This window comes from Asterias rubens, unplaced genomic scaffold (assembly GCF_902459465.1).
Source record: "Asterias rubens unplaced genomic scaffold, eAstRub1.3, whole genome shotgun sequence".
Lineage (NCBI taxonomy): Eukaryota > Metazoa > Echinodermata > Asteroidea > Forcipulatida > Asteriidae > Asterias > Asterias rubens.
In genome coordinates, this window is record NW_022985714.1 from 40,573 (window position 1) to 59,429 (window position 18,857).

Below are 18,857 nucleotides of genomic sequence, written 5' to 3' on the forward strand. Positions count from 1 at the left end.
TTTCTAATAATTTTGAAGATATTTTTAAAGATAAACAAATGTTGAGATGTAAGGTTTCTAGATGGTTGGGTTTTGGTAGTAGATACGTGGAGGAAAGATATATAAAAGCAGAATGGGCTAGGTGAATTATTGGCGGCGGTGCAAATCACAGGAAGGGTACATGGGTATCTGGGGCAAGGGGTGGGGTGTAAAGAGTTTTCGAAGCGGAAGTTTGTGTAACCCATATTATTTGTTTTAAACAAACAATGTTATTTTTTGTATTATATTGTGCTTGTTTACTTATACATTATTTTTTGCTCCTTTACTTTTATTTTATTTTATTCATATCTAGGGGGGGGGCCTCTGTTTGTGGTAGTAGTAGAGGGCTAGGGGTGGTGGGTCTTTAAATGAGTACCCCTTTAAATAAAGGTTAACTTTGGAATTCAGCTCAAACGAAAATTGAACCGATCAACTGACAAGCCTGGCAGGAAGTCGCACTAGTTTTGAAGACATTACTTCCGAGTTTGCTTATTTTATTCACAAAATCTGTACTTCTCGGAGCAAAAGTTGAGAATTATTATAAACTGGATCTAGAAATCAAAACTGGATTACTTGAACAGAACAACTGAGGGCGCTATTCTAGTTTAACGGTGCACAATTTTATACACCGTGGATGATTGTGGATGATATAAACACGATCCAATGACCAAAACACACGCGTATTGATGATTGTTAATCGGGGCATGATCGGGGATTTGGGATTTGTGTTCTTTGGTGGTGGGGGTCAACAGGGTTTGTTGACTTCCGGTCCGATCGCTCGAGCATAGAGGAGATAACCGCAGGGAAAGGTGTGGAATTGGTGAGAAAACCAGATTGTAAATTTGTTGTAGTGTTTGCCTACGACTACGTTGGTACGTACTCGATCATCGCTGATTCACAGATGATTCATGATTGAATAATAATAGTATTAAATACAACAATATTGAATGATTAGGCCTTGCCCTTGACGTTAACGTTAATTAATGGATGGTTTGAAATTAATCTGTGACTGTGAATGTGATGTGGTGAGTCTGGTGACCACACTGACACTGCTATGTGACTGCTTGCGACTGATTGTGAATGCTAAAAATAAATTAAAAGTTTGGATTCCTATTTACTCAGTCATCTGCTACTCTAGAGAGTGCTAGATGCCTCTTTTATTTTTAATTTAAGCAATTGTTTTAAGGAATGATATGGCCCATGATCAGGGGTAATCATTTCGGAAGCGATTTGAGACGCACTTCGGGCTGTAAAGCACTATTTAAAAATGTATTATCATTGTTATTAATCATGTTAATATCAATTAGTAATAATGAGTGTAAAAAAATAGATGCAGGGTTCGACATCTTTTTTGAGAGAGAGGATTTCGGGGCGTGGATTACGGGGTGGCTATTTTGTTTGGGATGTCCTATAGTTTGCAAATCAAACTTTCAAAGTGTGATTTCTCACTTTGGATATAAAAAAAAGCAATTTACTAATCGTCTAATACAATATAACTCTGTTTCAGACGACTGCATTACAAACATGAGATCCCAAGACTTCCAGACACTTCCAACAGTCTTACTGGTGCTATGCATAATTCCATCCAGCCATCCCAGTATGGAAACCGCAGATGTCAATGTCAAACCAGTTTCCTTCGATTCCAACATTGTCGCCTCGCTGCAAGACGAGGGCCCCAGACAAGAAGACGGCGAGTCGCGAGTTACATTCCAAGATCCCAATCTCCATCCAGACCACTACCGATACTTCTTCAACCGACGACCCGACCAAGCCATGGCCTGTCGGCTGGACAAGTCTTGCCCTTATAAGGTAGAAAAATATCAACTTCATGTGGATTCTGGTTTGGTGATGAAACCAAGGATGCCAAGACTCTGTCTCAAGGAAGATGTGAGAGAAGGGTTATTCTATTATCCCGCGGACAAACACATCCAGTTGCATCTTGGAGGCTACCTCTTAATTGTCTGAAGGGCTAACCATTAGGGCGCAGGGAGCATGTGGCACCCTTTTGAAGTTCATGCCCCATGGTGCCCTCCGGCCCCCCTTCCCCTCCCCCTCCCTTATTTGAAATCTGGAGATTCTAGGTAACAGGCCTGGAATTTCAGATTTGATTATGTTGAAAAAAGCACTTCCATTGGAAAATCTTAAAGTCAATTGGAAACTTTTGAAGGGGCACCAAGGCCAAGACCAGAGGCAACAAAGTGTTATTCCAGGCCTGAGGTAATGTGCACCACTTTTCAAATTGGAACCAGCCAAAACATCAATAGGTGGTTCCCAGGCCTGATGGAACATCATCTCGGAAAGGGCAAGGCCATTTTCATTGGCAAAGGGCACTTCCATTGGAAAATTGTAAAGTCTAGTGAAAATTGTAAAGTGTAGTGGGAACATTTTGAATGGGCACTGAGACCAAGACTAGGGGGAACACGAGCCATGGCCTCTGTGGCCCCCTTTGCAATTACATGACTGGGTTCCCTTAAGGGGTTTTGACTACAAATGATACGCAACAAATGTACTGACATCTATTTCTTTCTTTATGGCAGGACCAACTTGATTCTTCAGCATGCTGGGGCTATGAGACAGGCTGCACTAGAGAGAACATGTCTGGGTACCCCAAGATGGGTAAACATCTCCTGGGATGGTAAGAATGGAACATGGGCATCATACCTCAGGCTGTGTACGTCAGAGGCCTCACACTATGGCGGCTTCACACCTCAGAACACTGCCATTTCAGAGGTCTCATACCTTAGAGGCCCCGTACCTTAGAGGCCCCATACCTTAGAGGCCCCATACCTCAGAGGTCTTACACCTCAAAGGTCTCATAATTTGGAGGCATCATACCTCAAAGGCATCATACATCAGAGGCTGTGTATGTCGGAGGCCTTGCACCTCGGTGGCTTCACACCTCAGAACACTGCCACTTCAGAGGTCTCATACCTTAGAGGCCCCATACCTCAGATGCCTCAAACCTCGGTATCTTACACCTCAAAGGTCTCATAACTCGGAGGCATCATACCTCAGAGGCATCATACATCAGAGGCCTCAAACCTCAGAGCCCTCTAACCTCAGTAGTCTCATAATACCAAAGAGGCCTTACACGTTAGAGGGCCTAATACCTCATAGGCTGTGTACGTCTGAGGCCTCACACTTTGGCGGTTTCACACCTCAGAACACTGCCACTTCAGAGGTCTCCTGCCACTTCAGAGGTCTCATATCTTAGAGTCCTATAACTCAGAGGCCTCAAACCTCAGAGCCCTCTAACCTCAGTAGTCTCATAATACCAAAGAGGCCTTAAACATTAGAGGGCTTCACACCTCAGAACACTGCCACTTGAGAGGTCTTATACCTTAGAGGCCTCATACCTTAAATGCCTGTAACTAGAGGACTTGCTTCTCTGGCTTCATACGTGTACCTCAGACTGGGCCTCCCACCTCAGAGGCCTTATACCTCAAAGACCTCACCTCTGAGGCTGTGTACCTGGGAGGCCTTGCACCTCAGAAGCCTCATTTATCTGGGGCCTGATGCCTCAGGCTCATACCTCAGAGGTATTGTACCTCCGAGGACACATACCTCAGAGGCCTCCATGCCCTGGTCAAATATTTATCTCGTACAGGTGATATTTACCAATAAGGAACTACTGCTTTGCCCTATAGATCCAAAGCTTTTTTTTTAGAGTAAATAGTATACTGCCGTTGCAAAATGCTTACCAATTAAAATGACCTATGGTAATACCATAGAAATTGCAAACAAGTTGTCCGACCCAAGCCTTCTCTCCCAAAGGCTTACTCATTTAGCCTGTGAGAAAGTCTCTGTTACGGTCCAAACATGAGACTATTACCAGATTTCATAAAAAAGATATTCGGTCTGCAAGATGGTCCTTTAATTTGAAATTCAATTTCAATCAGAACTATTTACTTCCTTTCTCATGAAATTATTTTAAAAAAACAAGTTCATCAGCAGTTTCATTGCTCATCAGAGATCATTGATGGCGTTGACTCCACCGCACTCCTCCGACCAACAAAACTTCAATAAAAACATTAAACATTTATTACTTGTAAAATATTTCTCAACCGATTTCTTTCTGTAGGTTCCGCACCGAGGAAGCTCAGCTGGAACAGTTCTGGACTGAAGGAGATTTTGGTTACGTTAAAAAGATTCTAGACGAGGGTTTCTATCAGCTGTGCTCGCCTAAAACAGAGGTTTGTTCAGGTTTTTTTTGTGATTCAAATCCTCTGTCTGACATTTAATTTTAAATGCTTGATACACTATACAAAAGCTATCAAGAAGGTACTCGAGTAGTACCCAATTAAAAGAATCTATACAGTACACAGTCAACCCTCCTACTGACTGACCATTATCATCCACTGTTTAAAAAAAAAAGATAGATAAACCATGTAATGTGATATTGTGTGGTGAAAGAATCTACACAGTACACAGTCAACCCTCCTACTCACTGACTGACCATTATCATCCACTGTGTTTTTTTTCAATGACAGATAAACTATGTTATACTATATCATGTGTTGAAAGATACTACACAGTATGTACAGTCAATCCTCCTACTGACTGACCATTCAATATCATCCACTGTGGTTGCTCAATGCTACATAAACTAACCCAGCCTCTCTTTGTGTTGTTGTGGGAGTTATCATTTCCCAGTTGAAATCTTCAATGTATTTTGTGTGGATGTTTATTTCAGGGTGGTTCTTCCCTTGCTTGTATTGACAACACTCGATCCTGTCTCGCTAGGAATCTTTTCCTAGATCTGACAAATTTTGACGATCCATTGAGGCATCGAGGGAGGTAAGAGCAACGGGAAAGAGAGTTGGGATTTTATCTTAAAGTGTTTGCTAATTTCTCTTAATTTGCTTCAATTTTTAACCTCTGTAAAGTGTCTCGGTCCCTTTAGGGTTAAGGGAGCTTTCAAAGCTGTGTTTTTCTTATTATTTGTATTATTCATCTTCACCAAGGCCCTGCCATCTGAGTAGTCTGGTTCTTTTATGTATTTTAAACGATGGTATTCATTATTGATAAATGCAGTCAAGGAACCTGGTAAATAATGACAAGGTAATAATCATCTTGTAAAGAGTAATTTTTATCCTCAAAACAAAACAATTAAAGTAAAATGAAGCTGAAAACAAAACAAAAACTTCCCTGTTCTTTAAAATCAACAGTCCTATAGACCTTTCTATTGTAACATCACAGTGTGAGTTTTTGTCAACTGTGGTTGGAAAACCATAGAAAGCCATAAAAGAAAAACAAAAAAACATAGCCGCTGTTTTTAACAATGTAACACAAACATTCAAACAAAGTGTTAAATTTGTTGGTAACAAAGCATCAATTTTGGTTAAAACATATGTTGACACATTAAGTGTTTTACCAACATTCGGCCGACCATGCCATTCAGCTCGGTTTGTTAAGGTCAAAGGAAGACCACTCATATGCGGGAAGGATGTATTGCACTTACGTGGCCCTGCATTGTGTTTTACCTGTTTTATTTTGGTTCACTTTCTCTCTTAAAGGTTAGACTATGATTATTTTCAAATGCCCGGCAAAATAGGAGGATATTGTTCTTTGGATAAGGAACTTCTGAGGCAACATTCTAGCAGATTTTCTGAGTTGCAGTCATGGTGAGTATGACGCATCATGAATGCAATTGCCTCAATGTCCCACTGGTAATTGCCTTTGTGCCCCTAGAAGTATTCAAACACAAGAGTTTACAAGATGCTGCGGTACATTCAGCAGCCACTGTTGGACACACTTTGGTAAACCCCTTCTGTTAATGCTAAGTGTTACATAACACAACACACAGGACCATCTTAATAATGAAGCAATAGTGGTTCAGTTTCTTGCTTAAGGACACAAGTGTCAAGACTGGGACTCAAACCCAAAACTCTGTTGATCAGAAACAGCAGAGCTCGAGTCCAGTGTGCTTGACGTCAGCCATGACACACCAGAAACTGTACTTCAACTTTACTTCAATAATGAGTTTGTACAGAATATTTATTTCACTTACTTTGTCAATGGTTTGGTCATCAGGTATGGTGAGTTGATGGAATTCACTCCGATGGCTTCTGATCCGTTTGTGACTTCAAGCTGTGACGTCATCATCGAAGGCCGGACTTACCTGATGAAGTTAGATGCAGGTGAGATACGTTTGAAAATAAAGAGAACACCATTGTAATTAACCCTCCTACTAATTGACCATTTAATTTTAATTGCCCAATCATGTGGTGAATGCATCAACATAGTACACCGTCAGCCCTTGTACTGTCTGACTATTAGATATCATCCACTGTGGTTTTGAATAATAGATAAACTATGCCAGCCTGCAATGATACCATGTGGGGAATGTGTGTGAACTATACACAGTCAACCCTCCTACTGTCTGGCCATTCAATATCATCACTGTGGTTTGCATGAAAGATAAACTATGCCAGCCTACAATATGATATCATGTGTTGGTACAGCTGCACAGAACACAGTCAACCCTCCCACTGTCTGACCATTTAATATCATCCACTGCGGTTTGCATGAAAGATAGATAAACTATACCAGCCTGCAATATGATATCATGTGGTGGATGCAGCTACACAGTACACAGTCAACCCTCCTACTGTCTGACCATTCAATATCATCACTGTGGTTTGCTTGAAAGATAGATAAACTATACCAGCCTGCAATATGATATCATGTGGTGGATGGTACACGGAACACAGTCAACCCTACTGATGGCACTGTAAGTTCTGTGCACAGTTGTGCCACAGTACACAACCCATGTAGTTGAATGGTTTAAAATGGTTAGTCAGCCAGCTCACTGGAAAATACCATCAAGTTTCTTGAAGTCTTTAATGAGGTGAGCCCGGTTCATTCTTCGCTGCGAATGTTTCGCAGGAGTTGAGCACAAGTCAACTGATGTGAATTATTCATACCACATTCGCAGGAAGTAAAGACCTGGCTTTAGACTTTCACACCACAAGCTAGTTAATTTGAAAAAATTGTCTTTTGAATCAAGGTATCAACATGTTCCACCATTTCTGTGATTTCGTCAACTTGTACATCACTCAGCACTTATTGAATGACTTTTCTCTGAATGTGACGATAGTCATGTGGGACATGGTAAGTGAACAAAGATTTGTTTTCTTTGCAAATTCTAGATTCTAGACTTATCTTAATGTTGATTTACATGCACAATTACAAAGAAAGATGCAATAATTACAAGCAACATGTGAACATTTCAGCTCAATAAGCCTTTTTGCGGTATGGCGGACATGATACGCGCGCGTCACACGCCGCGACTGATGCCATGCTCACCATGTTGGTGGTCATTAGGTTTACGTGTAAACGCCGCGTCGCCTAAAATGCGCACTTCACTGAATAACATACGTTCTATTTCTATGGTCAATACGCACAAATTTACCACAACTTTAAAGTGTTGTAGCATTGTGTCCGCCATACCTCAAAAAGGCTTATACACGGTGTCTACTTGTTGAAAAAACAACCAACAATTTTTACAGTAGATTCGCAAGAAAATTTGATCCATTCATTTCTAGTGAGGCGATAGCAGGTACCAACTGCATCTCTGGCCACAGCATTTGTGAACGGACAGCAACCCTCAGAAATGTTAGAAATGATTCATGCATGAATCATTTCTAAGATTCAAATGTTTTGGTTTAAAACTATCCAAACCATGTTACTTTGAAGAGAATTCTTCTTCAAAAAGTTACATTTTTAAAGTGCTTCGCTTCCCTCCAACTTTCCTTTCTTGCAGAGCAATATGAGGTACCTGGATTTATTTCAAGAGACCTGGGCAGCCTTCTCAAACCGACCTCTGTTTAGATTAAATGATTGGTCTGGCAAAAAAGTGAGTTATTTCCTTCATGGTACTTAACGAATTCAAACAACCACCATTACATGAAAAACCTGAGATACCTTGTGGTTAGCATCAAGGTTCAAACAGGGTTCACACAAGGTATGCGCAGGGTTTACATAAGGTTCACACAAGGTTCACGAAGGGTTCACACAGTGTTCACACAAGGTTTTCACAGGTTCACACAAGGTTCATGCAAGGTTTACACAAGGTTCACACAAGGTTCATGCAAGGTTCACGCAAGGTTCACACAAGGTTCATGCAAGGTTCATGCAAGATTCACGCAAGGTTCATGCAAGGTTCACACCAGGTTCATGAGTTGAACATGCTTGATATCCTAGACTGGACTATTCCACAAATCTAAGAGGTGGGGGTCAGTTCACAGGATTGCGATTTTACAGGCTGGTAAATAAACACAACCATACCCAGCCTTTCCAGCCATATGTTTATTGTATCAGGCTGTACCATTAATGTCTGGAAGGCATTCCGAGCAGCTCGATGGTTTCCTGCACCCCAACCACCACACCACCAGTAAAGGTCACTGTATTCAGAGGTCACGAACAATGTTTGTGTTTCTCCTGAAGATGACCAACCACACCAGCTGTCCTAAAAGTTATATTACACATGGGTTTACCTGCAAATTTACTAGTTACAGTAACTTCCTAGTGGTGTAATTTTCAGTGGACAGCACTCAGTCAAGCATTAAATTGATAAATTATTTGGTACCTACCGTAGGTGTGTTTCCGTGAAGCGGTGTTTACTCTCCCACCAAGAATGATCCGTGGATTCTTCTACAACATGCCCCTGACGCCAAACACACACGGCAGCAGCTTGATGAGGTCATTCTCCCAGCTAGTTGTTCACCGCCTGGGTGTCAAACAGAAAGGCCCACTGGTGAGTCAACTATAGAGTGGTCCTGGGCTCCATTTTACATCCTAACTTAGGACTAGTCCTAACTTAGGACCAGTCCTAGGAGATGTTAAAAACATAAGGCTAGTCCTAAGCTCGAGATAACAGTAGTCTGAACTCTATTTTGAAATCCACCCCTGGGCCCAATTTAGTACAGCTGCTCAAGCACAAAAGTCACTAAGCACAACAGCATTTTGCTTTACATGGTATCCTGCTCATTTCTGCTTAGCTTGAGCAGCTATAAGAAATTGGGCCCTGGGGTGGTGGGGATGATGAGGGATTCAAGGGTTTGGGAGAGAGGTTGATTGGGAAGGTAGTGCAAAGGGAGGTGGTTTGGGAATGAAATATAAATCAATGGGGTGGAGGTTGATAGGAGGCTCAAAACAGACAGGGCCCAGCGCAATTGGGCTGTTTAAGCAGCATTGCTTAAGAAATGCGTGCTGAGCAAAAGTAAGCAGAATGCTGGTCATGGATTGTACATGTGACATGAATTTTTTGGCTGGTGAGTAATATTACTGGAGTGGGATTTGAACCGGGATCTCGGGATTAACGTGCCAGCGCTCTACCAACTTGGCTATCCAGCCCTATGTTGGCAGTCTCACTATTTTGTCAACATCTTCGTTCAGGGTTGCCAATCAGTCAGAGAAGCCATTCAACTTAATGATACAACCCGGGAAGTGACAGGATAGGATTCACCTCCTGCTCTAGTAATTTTGTTCTTTACTCAACCCAAAATTTATATTTAAAGTTGTTGGCATTGCTTGATGTGCTTGCATCACAACAACACCAACACAAATTATACGTCTTGTGGCGTTTATGCATCTTCACACATTTTGGAGAGTTTGAAAAACGAAAAGTACAAATCTTTGTGGATAGTTTTGTCTTGCTCAAGTTGTGTTTCGTTTTCCCTTCCCTTTTTTGTTACAGAAAACAGGAAGAGTGAGAATTACCATCTTGGAGAGGAAATCAAAACACAGGAACATTATCAACCAAGCTGAGGTGAGGAATGAAAAAAGTTTTGAAATCTTGGCTCTTTCTGAATTAATCAACTAGGGGCTTTATTTCTAAGACGTGTGTGCGCCTTGTGGTATGTCTAACCATGGTATTGACTTTTATACAAACAAAAGTTTCTTGTACCTGTCTTCATTAGGGCTTGTCATGGCTGATTGTTTAAGAGCAAAGGAGTCAAGCTCTGTTTTTTCTTATCAGTAGAGTGTGGGTTAGAATCATGGTCTTGACACTTATGTCCTTATGATACTTTTCCAAAATTGCCTTGAGCGGTGTATGGGACGTTCCCATCCCATAGGTACTGTGAACTAGAATTTTTAGTGCACAAAAAGAGAACCCAGAACACTTATCGTGGAAGAGTAAGGGGCCAACCCTGGTGTTTGTGGTTCACAGAGCAAGCACTCTTATTTACAGGTTTCCTCAGGCTTGCAGGCTACAGTCATTAAAGGGTGGCTGCAGTGTTTTTTTTATTCATTTAAACGATTAAACATGACTTTTTAAACCTGAAATATTTTTTTCTATTTTTTATTAAATGCGCAAGTATTTTAAAAATGGTTTTCAAGAGATTAGGGGAACCCACCCCGCCCCTAAAAGGGAGCCTTCATTTGCAGAAACATGACGTCATGTCGGTAACCCGAGCCGTCGGGCCCCCTGGCTATGTTCATATAGAGACGTGTGCACTGTGTGGCCTATACCTAGGCGCGTGTAGTTAGGGACCAGACTCTTTTTGCCGACGATATGTTTGAATTCCCGATGTGACGTCGATGGTGGGGGGGGGGGGGGGGGGGGGGGCGGTACCAATCCACAAAAGGGGGGGCATAACGCTTATTACGCAAGTAAGATATGTTGGGAATAAACAAAACACATTTTATTGATGTTCAATACATATATCAGAAATAAATGATAGCAAAACTAACTGTTTTATTTGAATTCACTGCAGCATCCCTTTAAGTTGACTAATGAGGCATGGTTTCATTACCATAAATATAATTAATAAGTCTGTGCTCATTTTTCGTTTCCTTTGTAGCTGGTACATGCTTTGAGAGAAGATCCACATTATGAAGTTCAAGTTGTGGAGTATAAGTGAGTTTTAAGATTAAATTAAGTTGGGTGTTGAGTTACTGAATTGTGTTGGACTGAGGACTGCACTAGTAAACTGATTATGCTTTACATGGGATCAGGCATACCACCATAATCAGAGTCTAACAGTTTGAGTGTTGAGTTACTGAATGGTGTTGGACTGAGGACTGCACTAGTAAACTGGTTATGCTTTACATGGGATCAGGCATACCACCATAATCAGAGTCTAACAGTTTGAGTGTTGAGTTACTGAATGGTGTTGGACTGAGGACTGCACTAGTAAACTGATTATGCTTTACATGGGATCAGGCATACCACCATAGTCAGAGTCCAACAGTTTGGGTGTTGAGTTACTGAATGGTGTTGGACTGAGGACTGCACTAGTAAACTGATTATGCTTTACATGGGATCAGGCATACCACCATAGTCAGAGTCCAACAGTTTGGGTGTTGAGTTACTGAATGGTGTTGGACTGAGGACTGCACTAGTAAACTGATTATGCTTTACATGGGATCAGGCATACCACCATAATCAGAGTCCAACAGTTTGGGTGTTGAGTTACTGAATGGTGTTGGACTGAGGACTGCACTAGTAAACTGATTATGCTTTACATGGGATCAGGCATACCACCATAATCAGAGTCTAACAGTTTGAGTGTTGAGTTACTGAATGGTGTTGGACTGAGGACTGCACTAGTAAAGTGATCATTCTGTACGTGGGATCAGGCATACCACTATAATCAGAGTCCAACAGTGTTGAGTTACTGAATGGTGTTGGACTGAGGACTGCACTAATAACTGGTTATGCTTTACATGGGATCAGGCATACCACCATAATCAGAGTCCAACAGTTTGGGTGTTGAGTTACTGTATGGTGTTGGACTGAGGACTGCACTAGTAAAGTGATCATTCTGTACGTGGGATCAGGCATACCACTATAATCAGAGTCCAACAGTGTTGAGTTACTGAATGGTGTTGGACTGAGGACTGCACTAATAACTGGTTATGCTTTACATGGGATCAGGCATACCACCATAATCAGAGTCCAACAGTTTGGGTGTTGGGTTTCTGTATTGGGTTGGACTGTTGGACTTAATTAATAATAAATTCTCTGTTCCTTTTTTTCTGCAGCCATTCATTGACCTTCGTTCAACAGATGGAGGTAAGTGTAATTAATAAGGTTAGAGACATATATGATATGGATGTGTTATGCAACCAGGAGTATCTACAGACAGTTTCATACGGGGAAGGGGGCAAGTGGGAAAGTGTAAATACGGGGAAGGGGGCAAGTGGGAAAGTGTAACCTTTATTTTGTTTTTCCAGAAAGTTTAGTTCAAGAAAATGAAGTACTTTTGGCGTGGGTGTACCTAATAACAATATGATAATAAGCAGCTCCCAAGTAGTGCTTTATCTTGGATTTTAAAGTACTTGATTTTTTTCAAAACAGGTATGCAAGGCTTTTTGATTGATTTCACACTGAAGTGGTTTACAAGGTGCTGCAGCAGCCACTGTCAGAAACACCCTGGCAAAACCCTTCTCTTAGCAATAAATGTAACTGGATTCTTTTACTTGCATTACACAACACACAGGACCTACGGCTTTATGTCCCATCTGATGGACGAACGAAGCAATGACGGTTAAGTGTCTTGCTAAGGGATACACGTGTGAAGACTTGGACTTGAACCCACACTCTGCTGATTAGAAACAGCAGAGTTTGAATACAAGCCACTCTGTCACGACACAACAAAATGATTTGATGTCTCTTTTTAAAGGATTGTTTTACCAACACGTGTTTTTATTTCTCACAGATCACACATAACAGCGATATTTTTATCGGAATGCACGGTGCAGGTTTAACTCATCTACTCTTCTTGCCTGATTGGGCCACAATCTTTGAAATGTAAGTTTCAGTTCTTTAACCCTTTATTTCATGATTAAATAAAAGGAAATTGAAAACCTTTATTTCCTGTGGCCAATGTGCAGTTTCATAATAGGTACATTTTGGAGGCTTACAAACCTAGCTGCTTTTCCATTAATGTGCATTTTCATAACTTAATGCACAAATGCGGCTAGTCATGCTAGTGGCAAACAAAACCTTTTTTGATGTCCAGGGCCAAATTTCTTAAAGCTGATTAGCAGAAAATTCTGCTTAGCAAGTTTCTTTGCTAAGCAAGAAATGAGTCGCAGCAATGGTAACTGTGTTTTGGCTGGAAAGCTATTGTTGCTTAACACAAATTTCTTTGAGCTAAGCAAATTGTAGTGCTTTCCCAGCCATTATGAAATTGGGCCCAGGGGTCGATTTCACAAAGAGTTAGGACTCGTCTTATCTCGAGTTAGGACGAGTAACTCGTCTTAACTTAGGATTAATTTTAAGGTCCGCATGCAACAGTGCAGGGTTGGGACTCGTCCCAAGTCCTAAGATTAGTCTTAAGTTAGGAAGAGTTTTGTGAAATCGACGGCTGATGTTTTAAAGATTGTGAGACTCCTGTAATTGTGTTTTCTTCCACTTGATTGAGCAGATGTAACTGTGAGGACAGGCATTGTTATGAAGACCTTGCCAACCTCCGAGGGGTACACTACATGACCTGGCAAAACAACGACCTCCTCAAGAAGCATAATGAAGTAAGTACTCAAGGAGCTCAGGCCTTGCTCTTAAGCTTGTTGTTAAGTAGTCAACCGGGCTAATAAAACTCTGGGTTTAACTTGCCCCAGGATGTTTTAGTAGGCTTGTATTTAAACATGTATTGTCATAAATGTATCTTTCTGATGCATTAATGGTAGCAATCACAACCAGTATAATAGGCAAAAATTAACACGTAAAAACATGTATTATTCACATCTGAGTGGAATAAATTTGAGCATTTTAAACAAGTAGGTTGCATAGTTTTTAGTAGACCACAGAGCAAGTTGAGGGGTGGTGTTTACTAGCCTGTGGCAGTTTTTACTGGACAAAATACGCTGGGCTAGTGTTAAGGGGGAGCCCTGGAGCTCTATCTTAAATTTAAAGGGAAATGAAACCGTTTGGTTGTTTAAACTATGTATAAATGTAATTGTTGTGTCTTGACTGAACAGTCTAGTGTGCAAGACTGTTGAGTTTGTGACGTCAGTATGCAAGAGGTCTAAAGTTGAACTGATGATCAGCAAATTTGTATCTAAGTTTTTCAATTGAGAAGCTTACCTTGTTTGAAGTTAGTCTTGGGAATCCAGTCAATGTCAAAGGCTGTCTTTGTGTAGGAATTGATGTGTGGATATTGTATCTCAGACCTTGCAAAAATGAGAAAGCAGAAAGCAAATTTGTATAAGATTTGTGGGAGGGGTTCGTTTTTCCAGGAGCGTTTAATTCATTATCAACCATCTTGTGACATTTGTTGTGTGCAATAACATACTTCTTATATAGCACTTTATCTAATTGGCCCAAGTATGCTCCGTCTTCACTAGTCTTGGTTCAACACTCTCCTATTATTATTATCTCTCCATAGACAGCTATCACAAGAGGGCGCACTCTCACCATCAACCGTTCTCACCCAACAAGAGCACCCTCTTGTGAAAGTAACAGGAGAGTCTTAAACCAAGACTACGTCTTTACAAGAAACCTTTATTCAATGTTCGGTTTATTTCTTATATCTTTGTAGATACTACACCCGAGCCTTGGCACGTACCACGCTAAATTCTGCGACTACTCTTTTGACAAGGGGGAATTTATTCGGCTAGTGAAAGAGGCTCAGCGTCACGTGGAAAGTAATCCAAAGTTTTGGGAAGGGGTCATTGCCAAACGAGATGAGCTATGATGATCGGCTGCACTAAGATTGTAATCATGTTTTTGTATTTGTTTTGTTGGCCTTTTGAAAAGTTCTGCCTTAAAAAAGTTTGTTTAATGTTTTTGGGTTTTTTCAGTTAGGTTTTGTCTATAAAATGTTTTATCGGTTATTTTAGGTTTTGTGTAGTGGGGAAAGATCGATATTAATGCTCTATAAAAGGTAAAAATGGTTTATTTAAAACAATCTTGATAAACATGAGATAGAGCTTCCTCTACATCTACATGCCTCTTCATGCTTCCTTATTAAGTGAGGTTTGGAGTGACACCATGTGTAAATCTCTTTTGCGTAGTGGTGGTTTTTAAAAAAAATCAGTGGTTGACCAATTGACATTTTGATCATTATGCTCTGACTGTTTCAGGAGAACATTACCGCTAACCTCCCACCGTGCAATGTTTCAAAACCATTACATGTTTGCTATTCTTGCGTACTCAGACCAAAGTTTAAATTAACGATTTGGTCCTTTTTGTTAGCATGAGGCCTCAATTCTCCCAGATCCTCTTCTTCTATGTTACTCAATATCAAATTGTTTGGACTTGGGATAATATTAGAATGCCTGACCCTGTGATCAGCACAGGGCCAATTACGTTTATTTTTTGGTCCACTTGCCCCAGTCCTTTTGAATCCTTCACGTTGGCACTGAGTTGAATATAGAAGGATTTGCATGAAATATTCTCAACTTTTTTGTTATCAAATTTGTTTGGATTTGAACCAACGAGTATTTGCCTTAAAATTTGTTCGCCAGAAGGGTATCAATTAATGTAATTGGCCTTGACATTTCTTGGGTTTTCTTTTTTATTTTGTAAGTCTGTCTGAAAACTTCCTTGCCTTTTTGTATTATTTTGTCCGCTGATTTAGGATTTCCTTTTGTACACAAGTTTACATTTGTAATGGGTTTAAAGGTTGTGAAAGTACTTAACAGTTTGAATATTCAAGTGATTAACTATCAGGGTTGAGAGGACCAGTTTTGTATTTTATTTGTTTGTAATAATTTACGTTTGTTTATTTCTTTCACTTATTGTTTTTTTTTTGTTACTCCTAGTTATTCCCACCTCGGTTGCTCAAGTGACTGCACTAACTAAACTTATAGAGAACAATAGAGCACTACTGGAAATAAGTTATATCATTCAGCATGGCGAGTCATGGCCTTAGCAGTTAAAGAGCATTGGATTCAAACTCTTGTTTCTGATCAGCAGAGTGTAGGTTCGAGTCCCACTCGAGACACTTTTGTCCTTAAGTAAGACACTCGACCATAATGCTTCGGGTTGTGTAATGCACCAAGTAAAATAAACCCATTGCACTTATTGAAAAGAGAAGGGGTTCGCCCCAGTGTTCTTGTTTTGATTGGCATTATACTGTGCCACAGCACCTTGTAAAACCATTATATGGTGCTATGCATGGTGCTATGTCAAAAGATTAGGTCTCATAATTCAAACTCAGTCCCACCCTTCCTTGCAAGATAATATTGTATGTTAAGGCGCCTTGGGCGTCACTAAGTGACGGATACGCACGCTATATAAGAAGCCACTATTATTATTAATAACATCATTCAGGAAACACTGTCAAACAGAAATCTGTTTAAACAATTATTTTCTTAAAGTTTTATTTTTGAGAATTCTAACTACATGTATTTCTTTTTTGATACAGTGTGTGAATGGGCGTGTTGCCTTACTTTGAAAATGAAATAAAAATTCCGTACATAAGTAAATACATAAGTAATTAATTGAATCTGCAAGCTTTTTGATGAAATCTACTTAATCAAGTTATTTGACATATGGAGCAAAGTGCCTTGTTTTAGATAACTCTTACGTTTGCCAGGGTATATGATTTGTATATGTATATATTTTATGACTTTAAAAGACTTCAAATAAAAAAAGGGCCAATGTATACAAAATAATTATTACTGCTTTCGGCGAATGTGGACATGCTCAACCAACCTTGCCAAGCTTCAAATAATTCCATAGGGTTGCTAAGGGTTTGTACTTATACAACTTATTTGAGTGTTGATTATGATGTTTTTAGGCATTCAGTTTTGAGGCTTATCATGTCTCCTTTTTTGTTTGTGTTAGTACCATGTGTGCATAGTACCATGTGTAAATATGAAACTTTAAACTACTTAAACTTCAATGTTTTACTTAAAAGCCAATTCATACTTTTAGTAATTTTCAAAGACCAGTTTTCTCACTTAATGCATGATTCCCAACGATTCATAATTTGTTGTATAACATTCGGGTTCAATTGGTCATCAAAGTTGACAGAAAATACTAAGAAGTACACCCTTTTGCATAATTATAATTGTGTGTTTTCAGATGCCCGAGAAAGGCTTCATGCCTAAAGCCTTTCTCAGGTTAAATTGTTGGGGTTAACCACTCTTTCTCTTAAACTACAGTACAATTGGGGTAATTTCTAACCATATTTAATAGTACCATCAGCAGCTCACCAGTGATCTTTACAAAGAAAGTTTTGGTAATTGATTTTTCTAGTAACAATCCCTTTGAACTACTTATTGTTTATTAGTACACGTGATGTGATTGTTATTATGGTTTAATACGATTATATCACTTTTAAATTATATTTTGGTGATTTTAATGTTTTATGAGTATTGTGTAATAATTTTTGTTATATATAGGACTTCGGTGACAGGTTTGAATTTATTATGCGACCAAAATTTAGTCTTTTATTTTTAAAAATTAATTTTGGAAAGGTATACAGCATTGGTCATTTTTGCTATACATTTTACACCTTTAACAAAATACATATTGAATGCAGTTTTGTATATTAATTTTGATCGGCTTTACATGTAGTCTTGATCAGGGACTGTGTTTTGTGTATTTAGTCTCCGATAGAGGGCGCTACATCGACAGTTTTAGAGGCTGGCTCGAGAGACTAAGCTAGTTAAATCCGGATCGAATTGTTTGTGTCGTACAGATATCTTTTCTCCAGTAAATCGTGTTGTGATATCGGCAACTGGCTATGTTCCTGAGCGTCGCCATTCAAGGCTACATAACTGTTTCATTGAAAACAAAATGGGAACAGGTGTTTATTGAGTCAAAGAGAGTCAATACACCGTCATCTGTCTAAGTACAAATCTTCTAATATCCCATCAAGTTAATTATTAACTATATACAAAGACAAACCTTTTTACATTTTTAAAAATAAATAAATGGATATTTTGTAATATAAAAAAACTATTTTAAGGTATCTTTGTAATAAAATATACGATTTTCATTTATTTAAGCTGAACTTGTTAATCATTGTTATCACACCAAACGGGTAATATGGGAAATAAAACTAATTGAAATGAATAGTTTTGCAGGTTCTCTTTTGACGTATTTGAGTCTGCATTAGGTTTAATTCTTCCTTGCAAACCGGAAACAATGAATTGGAAACTAAAGTGTGGCAGTGTCACAGCACCATCAGTGACAACAACAACAAACAACCGTAGACATGTTTCCAAGCAAACATCCTAAACGAATATGGGATCTTAAAAAGGCAGTGGACACTATTGGTAATTGTCAAAGACTAGCCTTCACAGTTGCTGTATCTCAACATATGCATAAAATAACAAACCTGTGAAAATTTGAGCTCAATCGGTCAAAGAACTTGCGAGATAATAATGAAAGAAAAAACACCCTTGTCACACGAAGTTGTGTTTGTTAGATGGTTGATTTCGAGACCTCAAGTTCTAAATCTGAGGTCTCGAAATCAAATTACTTCTTTCTAAAAAAAACTACGTTACTTCAGAGGGAGCTGTTTCTCACAATGTTTTATACCATTAACCTCTCCCCATTACTAGTTACCTAGAAAGGTTTTATGCTAATAATTATTTTGAGTAATTACCAATAGTGTCCACTGCCAAAAACCAGCGAAAACATTGAAAAGTTGGAGTTGGGTTATGATGAGTTGGATGTACATTTCAACCCATGTTTGGTAGAGTTTTATCTACTACTTGATCACCCGACTTTTAGTTTAGAGGGCACACTTTTAAAGTAAACCAACCACTTAGTTAAAAACATGTTTTGCCCACTTCATGAAATCAAACCAAAACTAGGCGACTTAGTTAACCAAATAACTGTAAATCGGTGAAATTTTAACCAATGTTTTAAGAGTGCACGCGTGATTTATAGCGCTAAGTTCAGAGAACTGTCGGACGGTCAGTACGAA

The 18,857-nt window shown here is 39.5% G+C and overlaps 1 protein-coding gene across 2 annotated transcripts; it reads left to right on the forward strand.

Moving 5' to 3' along the window:
- Positions 1 to 645: 645 nt before the first annotated feature.
- LOC117306313 (EGF domain-specific O-linked N-acetylglucosamine transferase-like) lies at positions 646 to 17,998 on the forward strand. 2 transcript variants are annotated; one of them, XM_033790916.1, is made up of 16 exons: positions 646 to 890; positions 1,526 to 1,827; positions 2,556 to 2,653; positions 4,100 to 4,211; positions 4,712 to 4,815; positions 5,535 to 5,642; positions 6,052 to 6,158; positions 7,028 to 7,131; positions 7,784 to 7,876; positions 8,618 to 8,776; positions 9,719 to 9,790; positions 10,827 to 10,882; positions 12,010 to 12,040; positions 12,687 to 12,778; positions 13,398 to 13,500; positions 14,511 to 17,998. In XM_033790916.1, the coding sequence occupies exons 2-16, from the start codon at positions 1,543 to 1,545 to the stop codon at positions 14,664 to 14,666; spliced, it is 1,680 nt and encodes a 559-aa protein (XP_033646807.1). In that variant the 5' UTR covers positions 646 to 890; positions 1,526 to 1,542; the 3' UTR covers positions 14,667 to 17,998. The 2 variants fall into 2 exon arrangements, with proteins under 2 accessions (XP_033646807.1, XP_033646806.1); XM_033790915.1 differs by having other exon boundaries at positions 646 to 838.
- The last annotated feature ends 859 nt before the right edge of the window (positions 17,999 to 18,857 follow it).

What these genes read in the sequence shown, in the direction of transcription:
- LOC117306313 (XM_033790916.1), top strand. Translation starts at nt 1,543, where the DNA reads ATGAGATCCCAAGACTTCCAGACACTTCCAACAGTCTTACTGGTGCTA. An exon ending in CGATAGTCATGTGGGACATG is followed by an intron (nt 7,132 to 7,783) that starts GTAAGTGAACAA and finishes CCTTTCTTGCAG; the next exon opens with AGCAATATGAGGTACCTGGA. An exon ending in TCCTCAAGAAGCATAATGAA is followed by an intron (nt 13,501 to 14,510) that starts GTAAGTACTCAA and finishes ATATCTTTGTAG; the next exon opens with ATACTACACCCGAGCCTTGG.